The following is a 20,345-nucleotide window of genomic DNA, read 5'->3' as shown; positions in this document are numbered from 1 at the left end:
GCTGAATGGCGAAAGTGGCCAGAAATTTTTCGGGCCACCCAAAGCGTCTCCTGCACGCCCCTGTCGCTTTTCAGAAAATTCTGCACCACCAAGTTTATTGTGTGAGCAAAACATGGGACGTGCTGGAATTTGCCCAGATGTAATGCCCGCACAATATTGGTGGCGTTGTCAGATATCACAAATCCCCAGGAGAGTCTAAGTGGGGTAAGCCACTGGGCGATGATTTCCCTCAGTTTCTCTAAGAGGTTGTCGGCGGTGTGCCTCTTACTGAAACCGGTGATACACAGCGTAGCCTGCCTTGTAACGAGCTGGCGTTTCTGAGATGCTGCTACTGGTGACGCTGCTGCTGTTGCTGCGTAAGGTGATACATCTACCCAGTGGGCTGTCACAGTCATATAGTCCTTAGTCTGCCCTGTTCCACTTGTCCACATGTCCGTGGTTAAGTGGACATTGTGTACAACGGCATTTTTCAGGACACTGAGGACACTTTTTCTGACGTTTCTGTACAGTCTCGGTATCGCCTGCCTAGTGAAGTGGAATCTAGACGGGATTTGGAACCGGGGACACACTACCTCCATCAATTGTCTAAATCCCACTGCACTAATGGCGGATACCGGACGCACGTCTAACACCAACATAGCAGTCAAGGCCTCAGTTATACGTTTTGCTTCAGGATGACTGCTGTCGTACTTCATCCTCCTCGCTAAGGACTGTTGGAGGGTCAATTGTTTAGTAAAAGTAGTGGTGTTCCTACTTCCTCTCTGGGATGATGAACGACTCCCAGCAGCAGCAGCAACAGCAGCAGCGGCAGCAGTAGGCGTAGCAATGCAGGATCCTCCGGAGGAATCCCGGATAGGAGAGTCAGTCATGCCAGTGATATGGCCTGCAGGACTACTTCCGATCCTGACTAAGGAGGAAATTGACGAGGAGGGAGTTGACGGTGTGGTTTGCAGGCGCTTGGATACAACAGGACAACGGGATTTAGGTGTCCCTGGACTGCTTACGGTCTGAGCCAAAGTTTCTGAACTTGACAGTAACTTTTTATGAACGCGCTGCAGGTGCCGTATAAGGGAGGATGTTCCTAGGTGGTTGACGTCCCTACCCCTACTTATTTCACCTTTACATATGGTACATATGGCAAGACAGTTGTTGTCCGGATTTGGATAGAAATATTGCCAGACCAAAGAGGTGGAATGTTTGGTCTTCTGCCCAGGCATGACCGTGATGGGCTTTTTCATCCCACGGACAACAACTGTCTCCCCCGGAGCCTGATTTAAACAAACCACATCACCATCAGAATCCTCCTCGCCAACTTCCTCCTCAGCGCCAGCTACACCAGTATCCTCATCCTGTTGTACTTCAACAGTGACATCTTCAATTTGCATATCAGCAAGTGGACTGTGGGTGCTCCTTTCAGCACTTGCAGGGGGCGTGCAAATGGTGGAAAGAGCCACCTCTTCCCGTCCAGTGCTGGGAAGGTCAGGCATCGCAACCACCACCACACTTGGACTCTCCTTGGGGATTTGTGATATCTTCTTAGAAAGCACAGTTCTTCGCTGTGCTTTTGCCAGCTTAACTCTTTTGATTTTTTTAGTGGGAGGAGTGCTTCCATCGTCATGTGAAGCTGAACCACTAGTCATGAACATACTAGGGATCGACCTTAGCCGTTCATTGCCACTCCGTGTCGTAAATGGCATATTGGCAAGTTTACGTTTCTCTTCAGCTGATTTAAATGTCTTTTTCAAGGTCATTTTCCTGAACTTTGCCATTTGGGATTGTATGTGCCCTCTACTATGACATTGGGCATCGGCCTTGGCAGACGACGTTGATGGCATGTTATCGTCTATGTCATGACTAGTGGCAGCAGCTTCAGCACTAGGAGGAAGTGGTTCTTGATCTTTCTCTATTTTATTTTTATCGGAGAAAGTTTGGTCCTCCATTTATGTTATATCGATTTGATATATACGTGCGGCTAAACACAGAAAATAATTTTTTTTTTGGTTTGGACTGGAGTGTACTTTGTGGGTTACAGCACCCTTTAACGGTCAAGCCAGCCGGCCCTTTACTTATGACACAGGCGCACTCTTGGCACTACTTTGTTGATGCACATGCGGCTACTGCGCACACAATTCACAAACACAGAAAATAATTTTTTTTTGGTTTGGACTGGAGTGTACTTTGGGGGTTACAGCACCCTTTAACGGTCAAGCCAGCCGGCCCTTTACTTATGACACAGGCGCACGCTTGGCACTACTTTGTTGATGCACGTGCGGCTACTGCGCACACAATTCACAAACACAGAAAATAATTTTTTTTTGGTTTGGACTGGAGTGTACTTTCGGGGGTTACAGCACCCTTTAACGGTCAAGCCAGCCGGCCCTTTACTTATGACACAGGCGCACGCTTGGCACTACTTTGTTGATGCACGTGCGGCTACTGCGCACACAATTCACAAACACAGAAAATAATTTTTTTTTTGGTTTGGACTGGAGTGTACTTTCGGGGGTTACAGCACCCTTAACGGTCAAGCCAGCCGGCCCTTTACTTATGACACAGGCGCACGTTTGGCACTACTTTGTTGATGCACGTGCGGCTACTGCGCACACAATTCACAAACACAGAAAATAATTTTTTTTTTGGTTTGGACTGGAGTGTACTTTCGGGGGTTACAGCACCCTTAACGGTCAAGCCAGCCGGCCCTTTACTTATGACACAGGCGCACGCTTGGCACTACTTTGTTGATGCACGTGCGGCTACTGCGCACACAATTCACAAACACAGAAAATAATTTTTTTTTAGGTTTGGACTGGAGTGTACTTTCAGGGGTTACAGCACCCTTAACGGTCAAGCCAGCCGGCCCTTTACTTATGACACAGGCGCACGCTTGGCACTACTTTGTTGATGCACGTGCGGCTACTGCGCACACAATTCACAAACACAGAAAATAATTTTTTTTTGGTTTGGACTGGAGTGTACTTTCGGGGGTTACAGCACCCTTTAACGGTCAAGCCAGCCGGCCCTTTACTTATGACACAGGCGCACGCTTGGCACTACTTTGTTGATGCACGTGCGGCTACTGCGCACACAATTCACAAACACAGAAAATAATTTTTTTTTAGGTTTGGACTGGAGTGTACTTTCGGGGGTTACAGCACCCTTAACGGTCAAGCCAGCCGGCCCTTTACTTATGACACAGGCGCACGCTTGGCACTACTTTGTTGATGCACGTGCGGCTACTGCGCACACAATTCACAAACACAGAAAATAATTTTTTTTTTGGTTTGGACTGGAGTGTACTTTCGGGGGTTACAGCACCCTTAACGGTCAAGCCAGCCGGCCCTTTACTTATGACACAGGCGCACGCTTGGCACTACTTTGTTGATGCACGTGCGGCTACTGCGCACACAATTCACAAACACAGAAAATAAATTTTTTTTGGGTTTGGACTGGAGTGTACTTTCGGGGGTTACAGCACCCTTAACGGTCAAGCCAGCCGGCCCTTTACTTATGACACAGGCGCACGTTTGGCACTACTTTGTTGATGCACGTGCGGCTACTGCGCACACAATTCACAAACACAGAAAATAATTTTTTTTTTGGTTTGGACTGGAGTGTACTTTCGGGGGTTACAGCACCCTTAACGGTCAAGCCAGCCGGCCCTTTACTTATGACACAGGCGCACGTTTGGCACTACTTTGTTGATGCACGTGCGGCTACTGCGCACACAATTCACAAACACAGAAAATAATTTTTTTTTTGGTTTGGACTGGAGTGTACTTTCGGGGGTTACAGCACCCTTAACGATCAAGCCAGCCGGCCCTTTACTTATGACACAGGCGCACGCTTGGCACTACTTTGTTGATGCACGTGCGGCTACTGCGCACACAATTCACAAACACAGAAAATAATTTTTTTTTTGGTTTGGACTGGAGTGTACTTTCGGGGGTTACAGCACCCTTAACGGTCAAGCCAGCCGGCCCTTTACTTATGACACAGGCGCACGTTTGGCACTACTTTGTTGATGCACGTGCGGCTACTGCGCACACAATTCACAAACACAGAAAATAATTTTTTTTTGGTTTGGACTGGAGTGTACTTTCGGGGGTTACAGCACCCTTTAACGGTCAAGCCAGCCGGCCCTTTACTTATGACACAGGCGCACGCTTGGCACTACTTTGTTGATGCACGTGCGGCTACTGCGCACACAATTCACAAACACAGAAAATAATTTTTTTTTAGGTTTGGACTGGAGTGTACTTTCGGGGGTTACAGCACCCTTAACGGTCAAGCCAGCCGGCCCTTTACTTATGACACAGGCGCACGCTTGGCACTACTTTGTTGATGCACGTGCGGCTACTGCGCACACAATTCACAAACACAGAAAATAATTTTTTTTTTGGTTTGGACTGGAGTGTACTTTCGGGGGTTACAGCACCCTTAACGGTCAAGCCAGCCGGCCCTTTACTTATGACACAGGCGCACGCTTGGCACTACTTTGTTGATGCACGTGCGGCTACTGCGCACACAATTCACAAACACAGAAAATAAATTTTTTTTGGGTTTGGACTGGAGTGTACTTTCGGGGGTTACAGCACCCTTAACGGTCAAGCCAGCCGGCCCTTTACTTATGACACAGGCGCACGTTTGGCACTACTTTGTTGATGCACGTGCGGCTACTGCGCACACAATTCACAAACACAGAAAATAATTTTTTTTTTGGTTTGGACTGGAGTGTACTTTCGGGGGTTACAGCACCCTTAACGGTCAAGCCAGCCGGCCCTTTACTTATGACACAGGCGCACGTTTGGCACTACTTTGTTGATGCACGTGCGGCTACTGCGCACACAATTCACAAACACAGAAAATAATTTTTTTTTTGGTTTGGACTGGAGTGTACTTTCGGGGGTTACAGCACCCTTAACGATCAAGCCAGCCGGCCCTTTACTTATGACACAGGCGCACGCTTGGCACTACTTTGTTGATGCACGTGCGGCTACTGCGCACACAATTCACAAACACAGAAAATAATTTTTTTTTTGGTTTGGACTGGAGTGTACTTTCGGGGGTTACAGCACCCTTAACGGTCAAGCCAGCCGGCCCTTTACTTATGACACAGGCGCACGTTTGGCACTACTTTGTTGATGCACGTGCGGCTACTGCGCACACAATTCACAAACACAGAAAATAATTTTTTTTTGGTTTGGACTGGAGTGTACTTTCGGGGGTTACAGCACCCTTTAACGGTCAAGCCAGCCGGCCCTTTACTTATGACACAGGCGCACGCTTGGCACTACTTTGTTGATGCACGTGCGGCTACTGCGCACACAATTCACAAACACAGAAAATATATTATTTTTTTAGCACTTGGGGGGAGCACCCCTGATGGACAGAGCACCCCCTGGACAACACTACAGCACCCCTTTAGGACTGGGACACTGCACAGGACTTTGGAGTGGACACAGCCCCTATGGAGAACTGACTGCACAACACAGTCCAGCCAGCCCCTATGGACTTTGAAGTAGTGGACACAGCCCCTATTAACAACAGCAGCACAGCACAACACAGCCAGCCCCTATGGACTTTGAAGTAGTGGACAACAGCAGCACTACACTACACTACACTACACAGCACTAACTCCCACCCTCCCTCTTCACTGTCCACAGCCGAGTGAGAAAATGGCGCCGACGCGGGTACCTTATATAGGATCCAAAACCCGCGAGACTCGGAAGGCGGGATGATGACGTTTTGCCTCAATGTCAGATCCGAGTCAGGCGGGAAAAGTCGAGCCTGACTCGGATCGGACTCGGATCGGGGGGGCTCGGGGGGGTTCGGATTTCAGAAATCCGAACCCGCTCACCCCTAATATATATATATATATATATAATTTTATATGTATATAGTTACATACATGCTCTATGCTTCTTGCAGCAAGCATTTCTTCAGGCTATTATGCACGTGTACTGTAGATTACATCAAATGACAACAAAACATTTCTAGTACAGCATAATACCTGGAATTAGCCCCAGTAAGATATACACTAATAGTAAAGATAATGAAGAACATAGATAACAGCAGAAATAATATATAGAGTGTAATAACAGAAATAGTTCTGCTCTGCTCGCTGGAGATGCTAAGATAAAGGGCTTAAATGGAAAATTGATTAAAAACAAGCTGCAGTAAGCACTTCCTTGCTTTAATGATAAAAGTGATGAATTGGCTATTTATCATATAACTTTGCTACAGCAGAGACACTTTACAATGCAAGATTCAATCAGCTCCCTGACCATGTGCGGTAGCAAATATTACAGAGATACAAGATATCTCTTGAAGGGCTGCTTTTTCGGACATTTCATAGTGCATGTGCCTTAAATGTATGAAATGTAGGTTTACTGCAAAAAATCAGGGGAAATAACTTTAATATTTACCTCTTACTAATCAACATTTGTTTTTTAAACCCCAGTTTTTGGTTGGGGTCCCTTTAGCATAGTAATGTATAATAGACAGAGCTTTACTAAGGAAAAGCCTATGGGTAGTATAAGTTTCAACCTAGGGGCAATGACATCCAAGGGGGGGTCCGCCATCATCAGAGGGTACCCAATGTTCACAATGAGGCATGGCTGTGCCTCTGTAGTATAAGGGTCTAACTTTTCTCACAGTGGGCCTGTAGCCAGCATTGCAGACTTAAATGTACTTCTTACCCCAGTCCCTACAATCTAGGGGTATTTCTAAGAGCCTCCTGCTTTTCAGCTAGGTAAATTCATCCATGTTTAGTACCTATCCTTCTAAGCCCTTCAATTATCATTACAAGTTATAGAGAAACAAAGAGAATAGTTATGGAGACCTTTAGATTCATCACTATGAACAATCTATATAATAAAATCAACTGATGATAAAAAAAAAAAAAAAAACCATCACGTTGGAATGTAATGACAGATGGCTTGAACTCCCTTCTACCTGTGTCAGAGATGTACGAGAGAGAGAGAAAGAGAGAGAGAGAGAGAGAAGTCAGGGAGGGAAATAGAGGCAAGGGGGGTGTGGGAAAAAAGTATCATTGGGAGAGAGTGGGGGAAGGGGGGAGATAAGGAGGAAGCTAGGGAGAAAGAGAGGAGGGTAGGGAGGGATGGAGACATAGGGAAAATTTATTAAATTAAATCCAGGCTACGCTGGGCATTACAGCTAGTATGGAATATGCAACTAAAGTGCAAGTATTCAAAAGTATTGCCTTCAGGTAAATGCCAGGAGTGGCTAATGTGCACAGTTACAAGGATGTTGCTTGCCAGCAGGTTGAATGGAAGTAGTTATTAAAGGGATACCTGTTATGGATTTCAAACCTGATCATTTAAACCAACCGGGTTGTCTAGCAATGAGACTCATCTTGATTAATATTTAATCTGTACTGTTTTTGTGTGGTTTTGTTATTTTTTTTTTTTTTTTAACTGAAGACAAACTGCTTTCCGCAGCAGGTCCAGTTTTCCCAAAGCCAACACAGAACGTGTCTTCCTTAATAGCAGCCCTCCATGGACATTGATCACAGAGTATTAGGGGTACTGTATATTTGCTAAAGTGCAGGTTTTTAGATGTGGAGATGTTGCCCATAGCAACCAAACAGATTCTAGCTATCATCATTTATCTAGCACATTCTAGAAGATACAGTAATTAGAATCTGATTGGCTGCTATGGGCAACATCTCCACTTCTAAAAACCCTGCACTTTAGAAAAAATATACCCCCTATAGTAGGCAGCAAAGTTTACAATGCAAAGTTGAAATGCACCAACACAACCGTTTCTTTATTCTCTCTCACATACTGTAATTGCTATGTCAACAACTCTCAGTGCCAACTGTGCCAATGCAGAACAATGTGAGCTGGGGTTATAAATAGCTACTTACCACTCCTAATATTTTCATCCCAATTATTCGTACTACTGCACACTATTTCTCAGACATGTTGTTTAAAAGTGCACTTGATACTAGGGGGTATATTTACGAAAGTCGATTTATGAGTCGATTTTTATTGACTGAAATTGCGTCAAAATCGACAGTATAAAGCACTGCCAAAAAAGCACATTTACTAACATTCGATTTTATATTCCATTTTGCCCTTAGCAAATCTCCGATTTGCAAAATCAAATTAAATTTGACTACAAATACACCAAAATCGACCTTTAGTAAATATACCCCATGATGTCACAATAAAATGAATAAACTAATAATCTTCAAAAGGACCAGTCATACATAAGGAGCAAATATAAAGTGATAAATACTTGTTGTTTTAGCAGAATGGGAAAATGTTATTGCTTGGATTATAATTGGAAAACAAGACAATTTTGCTGGAGAAACTTCTCCCTTCATTGCAATCAATTTGGAATTTGGGGCAACAAAAACAAACTTTTTTTTTTGTAACTGTTTTTGGCTCTTTTGTTTTTTACCTAATAAGGGGCCAGGTTCAGAGGACTGACAACCTCTGTTTATCTGTGCCTTCTACTCAGCTTCTAGGCTAATGGAGCAGATACTGTGTTCTCACTGATCTCTAGTTTTGTCTATTCAGATGTCTACGACGTGCTAACAAGCCCAGCTTTAGCTAGTTCTGAGTAGAGATGTGCGGGTTTGTTTTTTTCGGTTCTTATCGCCAAATTATCGCAAGTTCGGATTAGTTCGTATTTCTCTTATTGGCTATTCAAAACACGTGACAGCCGGGTAGCCGATAGGATGCCGTTTTTGAGATCCAAACATATCCGAGCAAATCCGGCTAAAACGGAACCGCACATCTCTAGTTCTGAGCAACCTCCATAGTATTTAAGACATGTTAGTACACTAGGTTGCTGGAGCATTTTGTAGCATTGCCCCTTTGTCCTTTTGACCTACTATATCTACTCACTGTCTGGACCTTGCCTGGATGTCGTCCTAGGTCTGTACCCATTTACGGCTCGGTGTGATGGCACAATACATTGCGCCGTCCGTGCAAGTTGCATGTGGACGACGGTGTGGTGTGTCGTTCCACGAGGCATTTAGCAGCATGACATCGTTCAAGATTTTGTCCCTTCTACTGTGCGGCACAGCAAATGGGACAATGCGATGAATGACCCGCAGGCACACGCGATCAGGCATACACACTGTGATCCAAGCATTATATTGTTCAGATGTGTGCGGGAACAATGTATCATTTGAGGGATCGCATACTGGCCCTGATTCAGAGCCGGACGCTCTGACAGATCGTTCGCTCTGAATCAGCGCCATCCCTGCTCCTTTTTGGAGCAACCTCCTGGCCGCTCGCATAGCTGTGGTTGACCACCCACAGCTATAGCGAGCGGCCAAAATGATAGTCGCGATGGTCAAGACCATCACGACCACCGGGCTTGTGACGAGACCCTGCGGTAGGGTCTCGCTGCCGCAAGCCCAGGAGTGCTTTTGGCGCATGTGCACTTGGGCACCATCGACCCGCTTGCGAGCGCTCAGTGCTAGCGAACGGGTCAGAATCAGGCCCACTGTATGTGTACCCAACTATAGTACTATCTTACCTGTGGCCTCTGTGATATTTAATCCCATATGTCGTGTTTTTCTTGTTATTATGTGTAGTCTGTGTCTGTCTTGCTTGGTTATTTTCTAGTCTTCTTTTGTCTCCTATAGTCATGGTACTGTCAAGCCTAGCTTGTCCTGCTGTATTTTATGTTCTTTGTTATTTCCCTTGACGGTATTTGAGTAGATTCAAAAGGGAGAATTGGCTGCTATGGGCTTTAGAAACCGTTTTTCTTCCCTAGTGACTTTGGTGTAAGGTCCAATGACTAATATCTCTCATCTCCACTATTCACTGGGAAATAATATCTGTCTTCTCCACTATTCACTGGGAAATAAGCAGCTATCCTGGTAGATACTAAAAAATTTACTTTTGTCATTGATCATAGAGATAAAAGATCACTCAGCCACTCCCATACAGGACTATAGGGATAGCGTCTTTCTGCGGTACATGGGTTTAACTCAGGAGATACCTGTGACATCTCCTTTGTTAAATACCCTGGTGCCTAAATGTGACTTATTTATGCAGCAATAACTATTTCTACAGGAATATTGGAGGAAAATGGTTTCATTAATTGGCCCCTAAGTCTGTCGCTTTTTTCTCTTCAGTTATAGTCCTATTTGCTTATCTTGCTATTCTTCTGTTTGCACCACTTCTGTGGTTAGCTGTTACTGTCTGCTAACATTCCCCTGTCTCTCAGTCTTGGCCCTGTCACACCAAGCTTGCCCTACTGTAGTTCTGAAGTTCCTGGTATGCTATCCAAGTCCCAAGGACATCTGAGTACCAGAGGTAAAAGAACTGGAATAGGTTTAAGAACGCATTGAGGCCAAGAAACAAGTAGCGGTTCTTTCACTCTTTAATATTTTGTGTTTCTGGCCCAGAATTGTTATCCTTTATTGACTCTGTGTACTGCATGGTCTGAATCCTACCTCCTCTACCCACAGGAATGGCATGTCCAGGCTCCTCTCGGGACACTTATTTTAGATGTAGGTAAAATACCCCACCACCCGGCATTGGAGCCTAACTGTTGGTGGCCCTGACAGTCCTCTGGGCTGGCACTCTACTCATTTACATCCTTTGGCCTTGTGTATGACTACGTGCTCCTAGCTTCCTCATTTTCGGAGGTGACCCTTGGCTAGATATGGAGAAGACGTTTGAGTTGGAGATAGTACTTTTTCTCCATTTGATAAATAGACCTCTAGGGGATAAATTTACTAAAGTGCAGGTTTTCAGAAGTGTATTTGTTGCCCATAGCAACCAATCAGATTTTAGCTATTATCTTCTAGAAGGTGCTAGATAACTAAGTAGAATCTGATTGGTTGCTATGGGCAACATCTCCACTTCTAAAAACCCGCAGTTTAGTAAGTATACCTCTAAGTCTGACATTAGCTCAGTTGTATTTTTTTTTTTATGATACCTGTATATGAGTCTTCCATTAATGCAAAATTACTAGACTTTACAGTACAATCATATAAAAAAAATAATAAAAAATAATAATACTGTTGGGAATTCCCGTCATGTAAGGTCTTTTGAATGGCCCCTGGGAGGATGGGAAGTATAGAGTTATTATCGTGTAATTACTGTTTACAAATATTTTTTATCTCCTTTGAGGTATTGTTTCTAGACATGGAAGCAGACCAAACAAATGTATTCGCATAAACAATGTACTCACAAAACTTTAAGATTTATTCAAAATTGTTTATTTTGCTGTTTTTCCTCAACACTAAGGGGTAAATTTACTAAAGTGAGAGTTTTTAGAAGTGGAGATGTTGCCCATAGCAACCAATCAGATTCTAGCTATTATCTTCTAGAAGGTGCTAGTAAAATGTTAAGTAGAATCTGATTGGTTGCCATGGGCAACATCTCCACTTCTAAAAAACTCTCATGTAAGTAATTTTACCCCTAAGCTCCTTCTCAATGTTGTCTTTTTTTTTTTTTTTTTTTAAACAGGAGAATTACGTACACGAAAATTCAGGTTATACCATACGGAGCATTCTCAGGATTTGCAGAACTTACAAACATGTATGTAGTCATTTATTTCTCTCCTATAGGTAGCCAAGTACCATGTTTAAAACTATACGAAGACTAAATATTCACTTTGCATGTACTTTAATTGTTATTTTAACATACAGGCATGGTATAAGTTAAACGGAAAACCATTTGAAATAAAGTTATCAAAATTGGGATGAAAGAAAATACTGAATAATATATGGTGTTTGGTCATGACGTCGTTCAGGAAGGATATGATCACTCAGCAGTTTTTTCCTGCGGTCATTTTAAGGAGTACTGTTACACAATGTATTAATGGGGGAGATGCCTGGGACAGTGGGCCTGATTCAGACCCGGACGCTATTTGCGGACGGCCGTTCCAAAAAAGGGGCCGGCTATTTAAATTGAGCGCTCGCTCTTTGCTGTTTGTCGACGCCTCTATGTCTGAGCGAGCAAACAAAAAATGTGCTCGCTATTTTGTAAAGACGCCCCTTTGCCGTTCGCATCACACGTCATCTCCGGTATTTATTAGATTAATCGGGTACATCGAAAGGCATCTGAACTGCTCGCAGTGCTTGTGGTAGGTTTTTCTTACCGCTATCACTGCGAGCAGTTCAGGCTAAAAGACAACCAAGGGACGTGGTCGGTGATGCTCCTTTAATAATTATGCACACCCATTAAACGCCCGTTTTGACCGTTTGGCACGCCTGCTTTCGGATCTCCACTCCCCCGTTTTCAAACACCTTCCCCTGTTACCACCCACGAACGGTACATTCTGTCATTCAAATTAGCCGCCCCTCGCTGTTTTGCGAGCGCACGATTTCCCGACCGCAATGAATGGTTTGCGCATGCGCATTACGACCCATACGCATGCGCAGTTGTGCGAACATCGCTCAGAGCGAACGAGCGGCCGCTTACGAGCGGCTCTGAATCAGGCCCTGTGTGAAGAAAGACAGGATTACACCCAGTGGCAAACACAGGATTTCTAGAGGGGGGTTTCCAAATGCTTGATTTTAGAGTTAGTGTGGCCAGTCCATGAAGAGGGCATAATTAGCACTTATCCAGCTTTAATATGTTACATACAAAGTATATTGTGTTGTATAAGATCACAGTAAGCCATTAGATGCGGCAGTAGGTCCATCCTGTCTGAGCAGAATGTTTTTTTTTCAAATGTGGGCACTATTACAGAGCATTGGAGCCCAGGAGTCTGAGGGAGCAGCAAAAGAACTTAGCACTGCCCTTGACATATATGTACATATCGGTCTACTTATGTACTGGATAGTGTATTATTATACAATATTAATAATTAACCCTATTGATGGTCTATAGCAGTGCACCCCTAACAGTGCATGTTTTCCACATCTTCTAGTTGGTGCACAGGTGTATTTATTTTAGGGGTGTGCACCGGCCACTTTTCGTGTTTTGTGTTTTGGTTTTGGATCTGGATCTTTCTTCGTGTTTTGGATATGGATTGGTTTTGCCAAAACCACCCTTCCGTGTTTTGGGTTTTGGGTTTTGTGTTTTGGATCTGTATTTTTTTTTTTTAAAAAGCATAAAAACAGCTAAAATCACAGAATTTGTGTGTTTTTCTGCTCCTATGCTATTATTAACCTCAATAACCTTAATTTCCACTCATTTCCAGTCTATTCTGAACACCTCACACCTCACAATAGTGTTTTTATATCCAAAAGGTTGCACCGAGGTAGATGGATGACTATGCTAAGAGATACGAGTGGGCGGCACAAACACGTGGTCCATCTAGGAGTGACACTGCAGTGGCAGACAGGATGGCAGTTTGAAAAACTAGGCCCCAAACAGTACATAATTCAAAGAAAAAAAAGAGGTGCAAGATGGAATTGTCCTTGGGCCCTCCCACCCACCCTTATGTTGTATAAACAGGACATGCACACTTTAACAAACCAAACATTTCAGCGCCAGGGTCTGCCACACGACTGTAGCTGAAATGATTGGTTCGTTTGGGCCCCCACAAAACAAGCTGGCAATTAATCTGTCCCTGCACAAACTGGCTCTACGGAGGCAAGATGTCGTCCTCATCCTCCTCATCCACCGATTCCTCACCCTCTTCAATGTTGTGTACATCCTCATCCTCACAGAGTATTAATTCGTCCCCGCTGGAATCCACAACCACAGGTCCCTCTGTACGTTCAGGAGGCTGGTCTCCCTGGAAGAGCTGATAATTCATTTTATGAACATCATCTTCTCCACATTTTCTGGAAGCAACCTCCTACGCCTTTCGCTGACAAGGTTCCCGGCTGCACTAAACACTCTTTCAGAGTACACACTGGAGGGGGGGCAACTCAGGTAAAATAGAGCCAGTTTGTACAGGGACCTCCAAATTGCTTCTTTTTCCTGCCAGTACAGGTACGGACTGTCTGACATGCCTACTTGGATGTTGTCACCGATGTAATCCTTTAACAGACAGACGCACGCTTGTCGCTGCTGCTTTAAGGATGCAGGTGTGGCTACAGCCCACATATTTCACAAAGACAGAAAAAAAAAGAAGAATATTTTTATTTTTTGTGGAGCGCACTTTGAGGGTTACACCACCCTTTAACAGACGGACGCACGCTTGTCGCTGCTGCTTTGAGGATGCAAGTGCGGCTACAGCCCAAACAATTCACAAAGACAGAAAAAAAAGAAGAATATTTTTATTGTTTGTGGAGCGCACTTTGAGGGTTACACCACCCTTTAACAGACAGACGCACGCTTGTCGCTGCTGCTTTGGGGATGCAAGTGCGGCTACAGCCCACACAATTCACAAAGACAGAAAAAAATAGAAGAATATTTTTATTGTTTGTGGAGCGCACTTTGAGGGTTACACCACCCTTTAACAGACAGACGCACGCTTGTCGCTGCTGCTTTGAGGATGCAAGTGCGGCTACAGCCCACACAATTCACAAAGACAGAAAAAAAAGAAGAATATTTGTATTGTTTGTGGAGCGCACTTTGAGGGTTACACGACCCTTTAACAGACAGACGCACGCTTGTCGCTGCTGCTTTGAGGATGCAGGTGGAATCTAGATGGGATTTGGAACCGGGGACACACTACCTCCATCAATTGTCTAAATCCCACTGCACTAATGGCGGATACCGGACGCACGTCTAACACCAACATAGCAGTCAAGGCCTATACGTTTTGCTTCAGGATGACTGCTGTCGTACTTCATGCTCATCGCTAGGGACTGTTGGAGGGTCAATTGTTTAGTAAAAGTAGTGGTGTTCCTACTTCCTCTCTGGGATGAAGAACAACTCCCAGCAGCAGCAACAGCACTAGGAGGAAGTGGTTCTTGATCTTTCCCTATTTTATTTTTATCGGAGAAAGTTTGGTCCTCCATTTATGTTATATTGATATATACGTGCGGCTAAGGCGCACACAAACACAGAAAATATTTTTTTATTTTTGCTGGAGAGTAGTGCACTTTGTGGGTTACACCACCCTTTAAGAAATGAGCCAGCCGGCTCTTTACTTATGGGACACAGGCGCATGATTGGCGCTGCTCCTTTGTTGATGCACGTGCAGCCACAGTGCACACAATTCACAAACACAGAAAATATTTTTTTATTTGGTTTGGAGTGTACTTTGGGGGTTACAGCACCCTTTAACGGTCAAGCCAGCCGGCCCTTTACTTATGACACAGGCGCACGCTTGGCACTACTTTGTTGATGTACGTGCGGCTACTGCGCACACAATTCACAAACACAGAAAATATTTTTTTATTTGGTTTGGAGTGTACTTTGGGGGTTACAGCACCCTTTAACGGTCAAGCCAGCCGGCCCTTTACTTATGACACAGGCGCACGCTTGGCACTACTTTGTTGATGCACGTGCGGCTACTGCGCACACAATTCACAAACACAGAAAATATTTTTTTATTTGGTTTGGAGTGTACTTTGGGGGTTACAGCACCCTTTAACGGTCAAGCCAGCCGGCCCTTTACTTATGACACAGGCGCACGCTTGGCACTACTTTGTTGATGCACGTGTGGCTACTGCGCACACAATTCACAAACACAGAAAATATTTTTTTATTTGGTTTGGAGTGTACTTTGGGGGTTACAGCACCCTTTAACGGTCAAGCCAGCCCTTTACTTATGACACAGGCGTAAGCTTGGCACTACTTTGTTGATGCACGTGCGGCTACTGCGCACACAATTCACAAACACAGAAAATATTTTTTTATTTGGTTTGGAGTGTACTTTGGGGGTTACAGCACCCTTTAACGGTCAAGCCAGCCGGCCCTTTACTTATGACACAGGCGGACGCTTGGCACTACTTTGTTGATGCACAGGCGGCTAATGCGCACACAATTCACAAACACAGAAAATATTTTTTTATTTGGTTTGGAGTGTACTTTGGGGATTACAGCACCCTTTAACGGTCAAGCCAGCCGGCCCTTTACTTATGACACAGGCGCACGCTTGGCACTACTTTGTTGATGCACGTGCGGCTACTGCACACACAATTCACAAACACAGAAAATATTTTTTTATTTGGTTTGGACTGGAGTGTACTTTGGGGGTTACAGCACCCTTTAACGGTCAAGCCAGCCGGCCCTTTACTTAAGACACAGGCGCACGCTTGGCACTACTTTGTTGATGCACGTGCGGCTACTGCGCACACAATTCACAAACACAGAAAATATTTTTTTATTTGGTTTGGAGTGTACTTTGGGGGCTACAGCACCCTTTAACGGTCAAGCCAGCCAGCCCTTTACTCATGACACAGGCGCACGCTTGGCACTACTTTGTTGATGCACGTTGCGGCTACTGCGCACACAATTCACAAACACAGAAAAAATATATTTTTTTTAGCACTTGGGGGGAGCACCCCTGACGGACAGAGCACCCCCTGGACATCACTACAGCACCCCTTTAGGACTGGGACACTGCACCGGACTTTGGAGTGGACACAGCCCCTATGGACAACTGACTGCACAACACAGTCCAGCCAGCCCGTATGGACTTTGAAGTAGTGGACACAGCCTCTATTAACAACAGCAGCACAGCACAACACAGCCAGCCCCTATGGACTTTGAAGTAGTGGACACAGCCCCTATGGACAACAGCAGCACAGCGCAGCACAGCACAGCACAACACTACTCTGCACTACACTACACTACACTACACAGCCCAGCCAGCCCTAACTCCCACCCTCCCTCTTCACTGTCCACAGCCGAGTGAGAAAATGGCGCCGACGTGGGTACCTTATATAGGATCCAAAACCCGCGAGACCCGGAAGGCGGGATGATGGCGTTTTGCCTCGATTTCAGATCCGAGTCAGGCGGGAAAAGTCGAGCCTGACTCGGATCGGCCTCGGATCGGGGGGGCTCGGGGGGTTCGGATTTCAGAAATCCGAACCCGCTCACCCCTAATTTATTTATTTTAAAAGATCCATAGGTGGTGGTAATCATTTCATTTGTGATACTGAGAAGAGCATGCAGCACTAGTAACATTCTATTATATTACTATTTCTATTGTGGTCATGGTGTGTGCTGAGGAGGGGGGTTTCCAGGCAGATGGAAACCCCCCCTGCGTTTGCCTATGATTCCGCCCACTTCACTTGGAAAGTGAGCAGCAGCAGGCGACCTTGGACGACCTCCAGGAGACATGCCTAACTTTCCGGACATCCGGAAGTGTCACCCGATACACGGGAGTCTCCCGGACTACCCTGGGAGAGCAGGTACTATAAATATGATTTAATACATTTTAGGCATAGTGCTCCATGTTATTAAAAAAAGTCCCATGCATTTCGTATAGTAGATCCCATACCTGCAATGATATTTTTTTATAATATAAACCTGAACAAATATGAAAAGTGATGATCCTAAAAGGGCTGTTTTTACTAACCTGGGTCAACTTGTGTCCTGCCATGATAGAAGTTGTCATTATGAGAGGCATTGGGCGGGATGTACTAAAGGAAAAATGCGGTAAAAACTCAGTTTTCGGGGTATTTACCGCATTTCCATATGTACTAAGCCCCGGCCACTCTATTATCGGTGCGGAGGGTAACGCCAGAAAAACCTGGCGTTATCCTATAAAAGCCTATGGACTTCTTACTGCCAGGGGCGCTGAGAGGGGGGGGGGAGCGGGTACTATTTACCCGGGCTTCCTGACTGGCCTGGCACCGCCCCCCCTCCCTTCTCGCTCCCTCACAGCAGCCAGGCAAACAGCATGTGCAGAGCTAGAGTGGGAGACTGCTCAGCCGCCACAGCAGTCACCTATGCCTGTGGGGAGGGAGCGATCACACTGATCGCGCCCCGCTTGGCTTTGCGCCGGGCTGAGTGGCTCACAGCGCCGCCCTCCCCAAAAGTGTGTATTTTTAATATTTTTCTCCAGGGGGCGTGGCCACGCCTCCCGTGATTAGGCTACACCCCTTCTGTACCTGGGACCGGCAGGGCTCTCCACGGCCCTGCTTACTGCATCTCGCATCCGGCGTTTCGCAGTCGCTCAACAGTGGCCCCCACTCACCTGAGTGTCCTGTTCACCGGCCCATGCTCCTCCTGGGTCCTCTGCCTCCTCCTCCTCCTAATCTTCCGGGTGCAGGGAGGAGGAGGAGCCCAGGGCCTCCTGCACAGGTCACTAGCAGGAAATTCCTGGGGCTTGGAGGGGGCGGGGTCCCACGGAGACCCCCTCACCCGGCATCGGTTGGTTCGCAAAGGGCAGCTCTTATCACATGAGCTGTCCTTTGCGATACTAATCGCATATGTTAGTACATACAGTGTGCGATCAGTAAGGTTGCGGTGACTGGCGGAATGGTCACTGCAACCTTAGTACATCCCGCCCATTGTGTTTTATATATGAAGAGCAAAACACAAATTGTGCCAAGAGAAGGAATGATTGGGATCTCTAATATTACCGTGCAGAATCCACGCCCTAACCTGTGATAGGCTGCGAGTCCACAACCTCATCACCAAATTAATACATTAAAGGGAAACAACTAACATTTTAAATGGGCTACACACTACCAACACTGTGGTTTAATTTAGCTCTGGCTTATTCAGCCCTATACATCAATGATGAACATAACTTTGCGACATAACACAACAGTGATGGAAATGTGAGGTTACCATGGATGCATCCAAAACATGTGTTTACGTGTTATGGGAAGTGTCTCAAACCTTGCCAGAGAGATGGGTCTGCAACCTGGCAAACTGCCCTCTGCCTGCTCCTTTTCCACCCCTAGAACAACCTCTTCAACTCAGGGGAAATGTATCAAGCCTTCTAAAGAGGACAGGTAGAGATGTTACCCATAACAACCAATAAGCTTTTAGCTATTATTTTATAGAATGTACTATATACATGATAGATAGAAGCTGATTGGTTGCTAACTTCTCCACTAGTCCACCTTAGAAGATTTGATAAAACTCTCCTGTTTAATAAATAGAGATCATTTATGTTACAGAGAAGCACTTCCAGTTGCAATTGTTCATCCTTTAGTTAATATGTGATGATACTAAAGTTCCTCTGTCGACAGCCAGTCTGGATTCCGATGCGCTTTGGTGATCAAGGACTTGGGCTTGAGCTTCTGCACTCATAAAGAAAAAAATATTCAAAAAAAAAAAATGTAAAAAAAGAAAAAGAAAAAATAATGATTAAGTTGTAAGCTTGATTCAAAACCAAAAAATATTTATTTTCACATTATTTTTACTTTATTTTATCAGGTCTCCTCTATAAATGTCACGTTGTATAGACAGTTCCTGATTATCTGACATCATCATAGCAACTCAGTTCTACTTCTGCACTGGGTTATATTGTACGTAAAAATACCTCCCAACATTTGGGAATTCAGATTTGTGGCGGAGGTTTGTCTACGGCACACTTCATGCATGCCTTTGTCATGTGGGTGTAGGCACACCTGTGAATTGCCAAATTCCTTCCAACCACCCTGCAATTTGCAACAAATGTTCTTATCGCTAACAACTGTTCAAATCGGGACTGTCCTGTTGAAATTAGGACAGTTCGGGGGTTTGCATCAGTGATGTGCGGTGAGGTCAATGGATGGGGAGGCACACATGTATAATAACAGTTTTTATATCAAAACTCTGGAGCATGACAGGGAGTATGATTGGGGAGGGAACATGACAGGGGAGGCTCTGTCTGCCCTGCCTACCCTGACTGCACATCCCTGGTATGCATAATGAGACTGATGCACAGACAAACCCACATCTGCGGTAATTGCTGCCGCATTGCGTGCACAAAACTAAATGGCAAAATTTGTGCATCCGTCCATTCGCTCGTCCCCGCAGCCTGCACAGTGTGAATACACACAAGATACATCCATAAAAATCACTTGTATACAACTCTACACAGACCCCAATGCGCCCCACTACAAAATCAAACATTTCCCAGACACATTACCAGTAGTCTGGTTTCAGTAGGAAGAGGGTGCACGGGGCTCCCAGTTCATCATGCACATTACACAGCTCTACATCCAGTTGGCCACAAGGGCCCAGCACAAGATAACAAAGGTTTTGGCAGGCACTAAAGGGTCAAGAGTATGTGGAAGACCCCATCAACACCGAAGTATTTTGTATTCGAAAATGAGGATTTAGAAATAGCCCAAGTCAATAACCAGGAAAATGCTTAGTTTGGAATTTTAATTGGTGTTTTATTCACACTGCAATTTCATCATATTATAATTTCATGGTGCTATAAACAAACGCTCAAATTGCAAATTGCATAGGAACAAAGCTTGAACAGCATCATATACTGTCTGCGTTAGTCTTACTCTCATATCCCCTAATTGTCCAGATGGGTGTAGTAGGTATTACCGCCAGCCGCATGGCCGGCGGTTCAAATCCCGACAGCGGCAGCGCGACAAGGGT

General features: G+C 45.1%; 1 protein-coding gene across 3 annotated transcripts in view; it reads left to right on the top strand.

The window, feature by feature from the left end:
- Positions 1-20,345, top strand: part of LOC148501293 (follicle-stimulating hormone receptor-like) — a 180,518-nt gene that overhangs the window by 49,314 nt on the left and 110,859 nt on the right. For all 3 annotated transcript variants that reach the window (XM_088450734.1, XM_088450735.1, XM_088450736.1), the window contains exon 2: positions 11,463-11,534. In XM_088450734.1, the coding sequence (XP_088306860.1) occupies positions 11,463-11,534 (72 nt within the window). The remainder of the gene's footprint in view (positions 1-11,462; positions 11,535-20,345) is intronic.

This window comes from Taudactylus pleione, unplaced genomic scaffold (assembly GCF_031769625.1).
Source record: "Taudactylus pleione unplaced genomic scaffold, aTauple2 ptg000522l, whole genome shotgun sequence".
Classification (NCBI taxonomy): Eukaryota; Metazoa; Chordata; class Amphibia; order Anura; family Myobatrachidae; genus Taudactylus; species Taudactylus pleione.
Note: the sequence above shows the minus strand (reverse complement) of the source record. Positions and strands in the feature narration are given on the sequence as shown.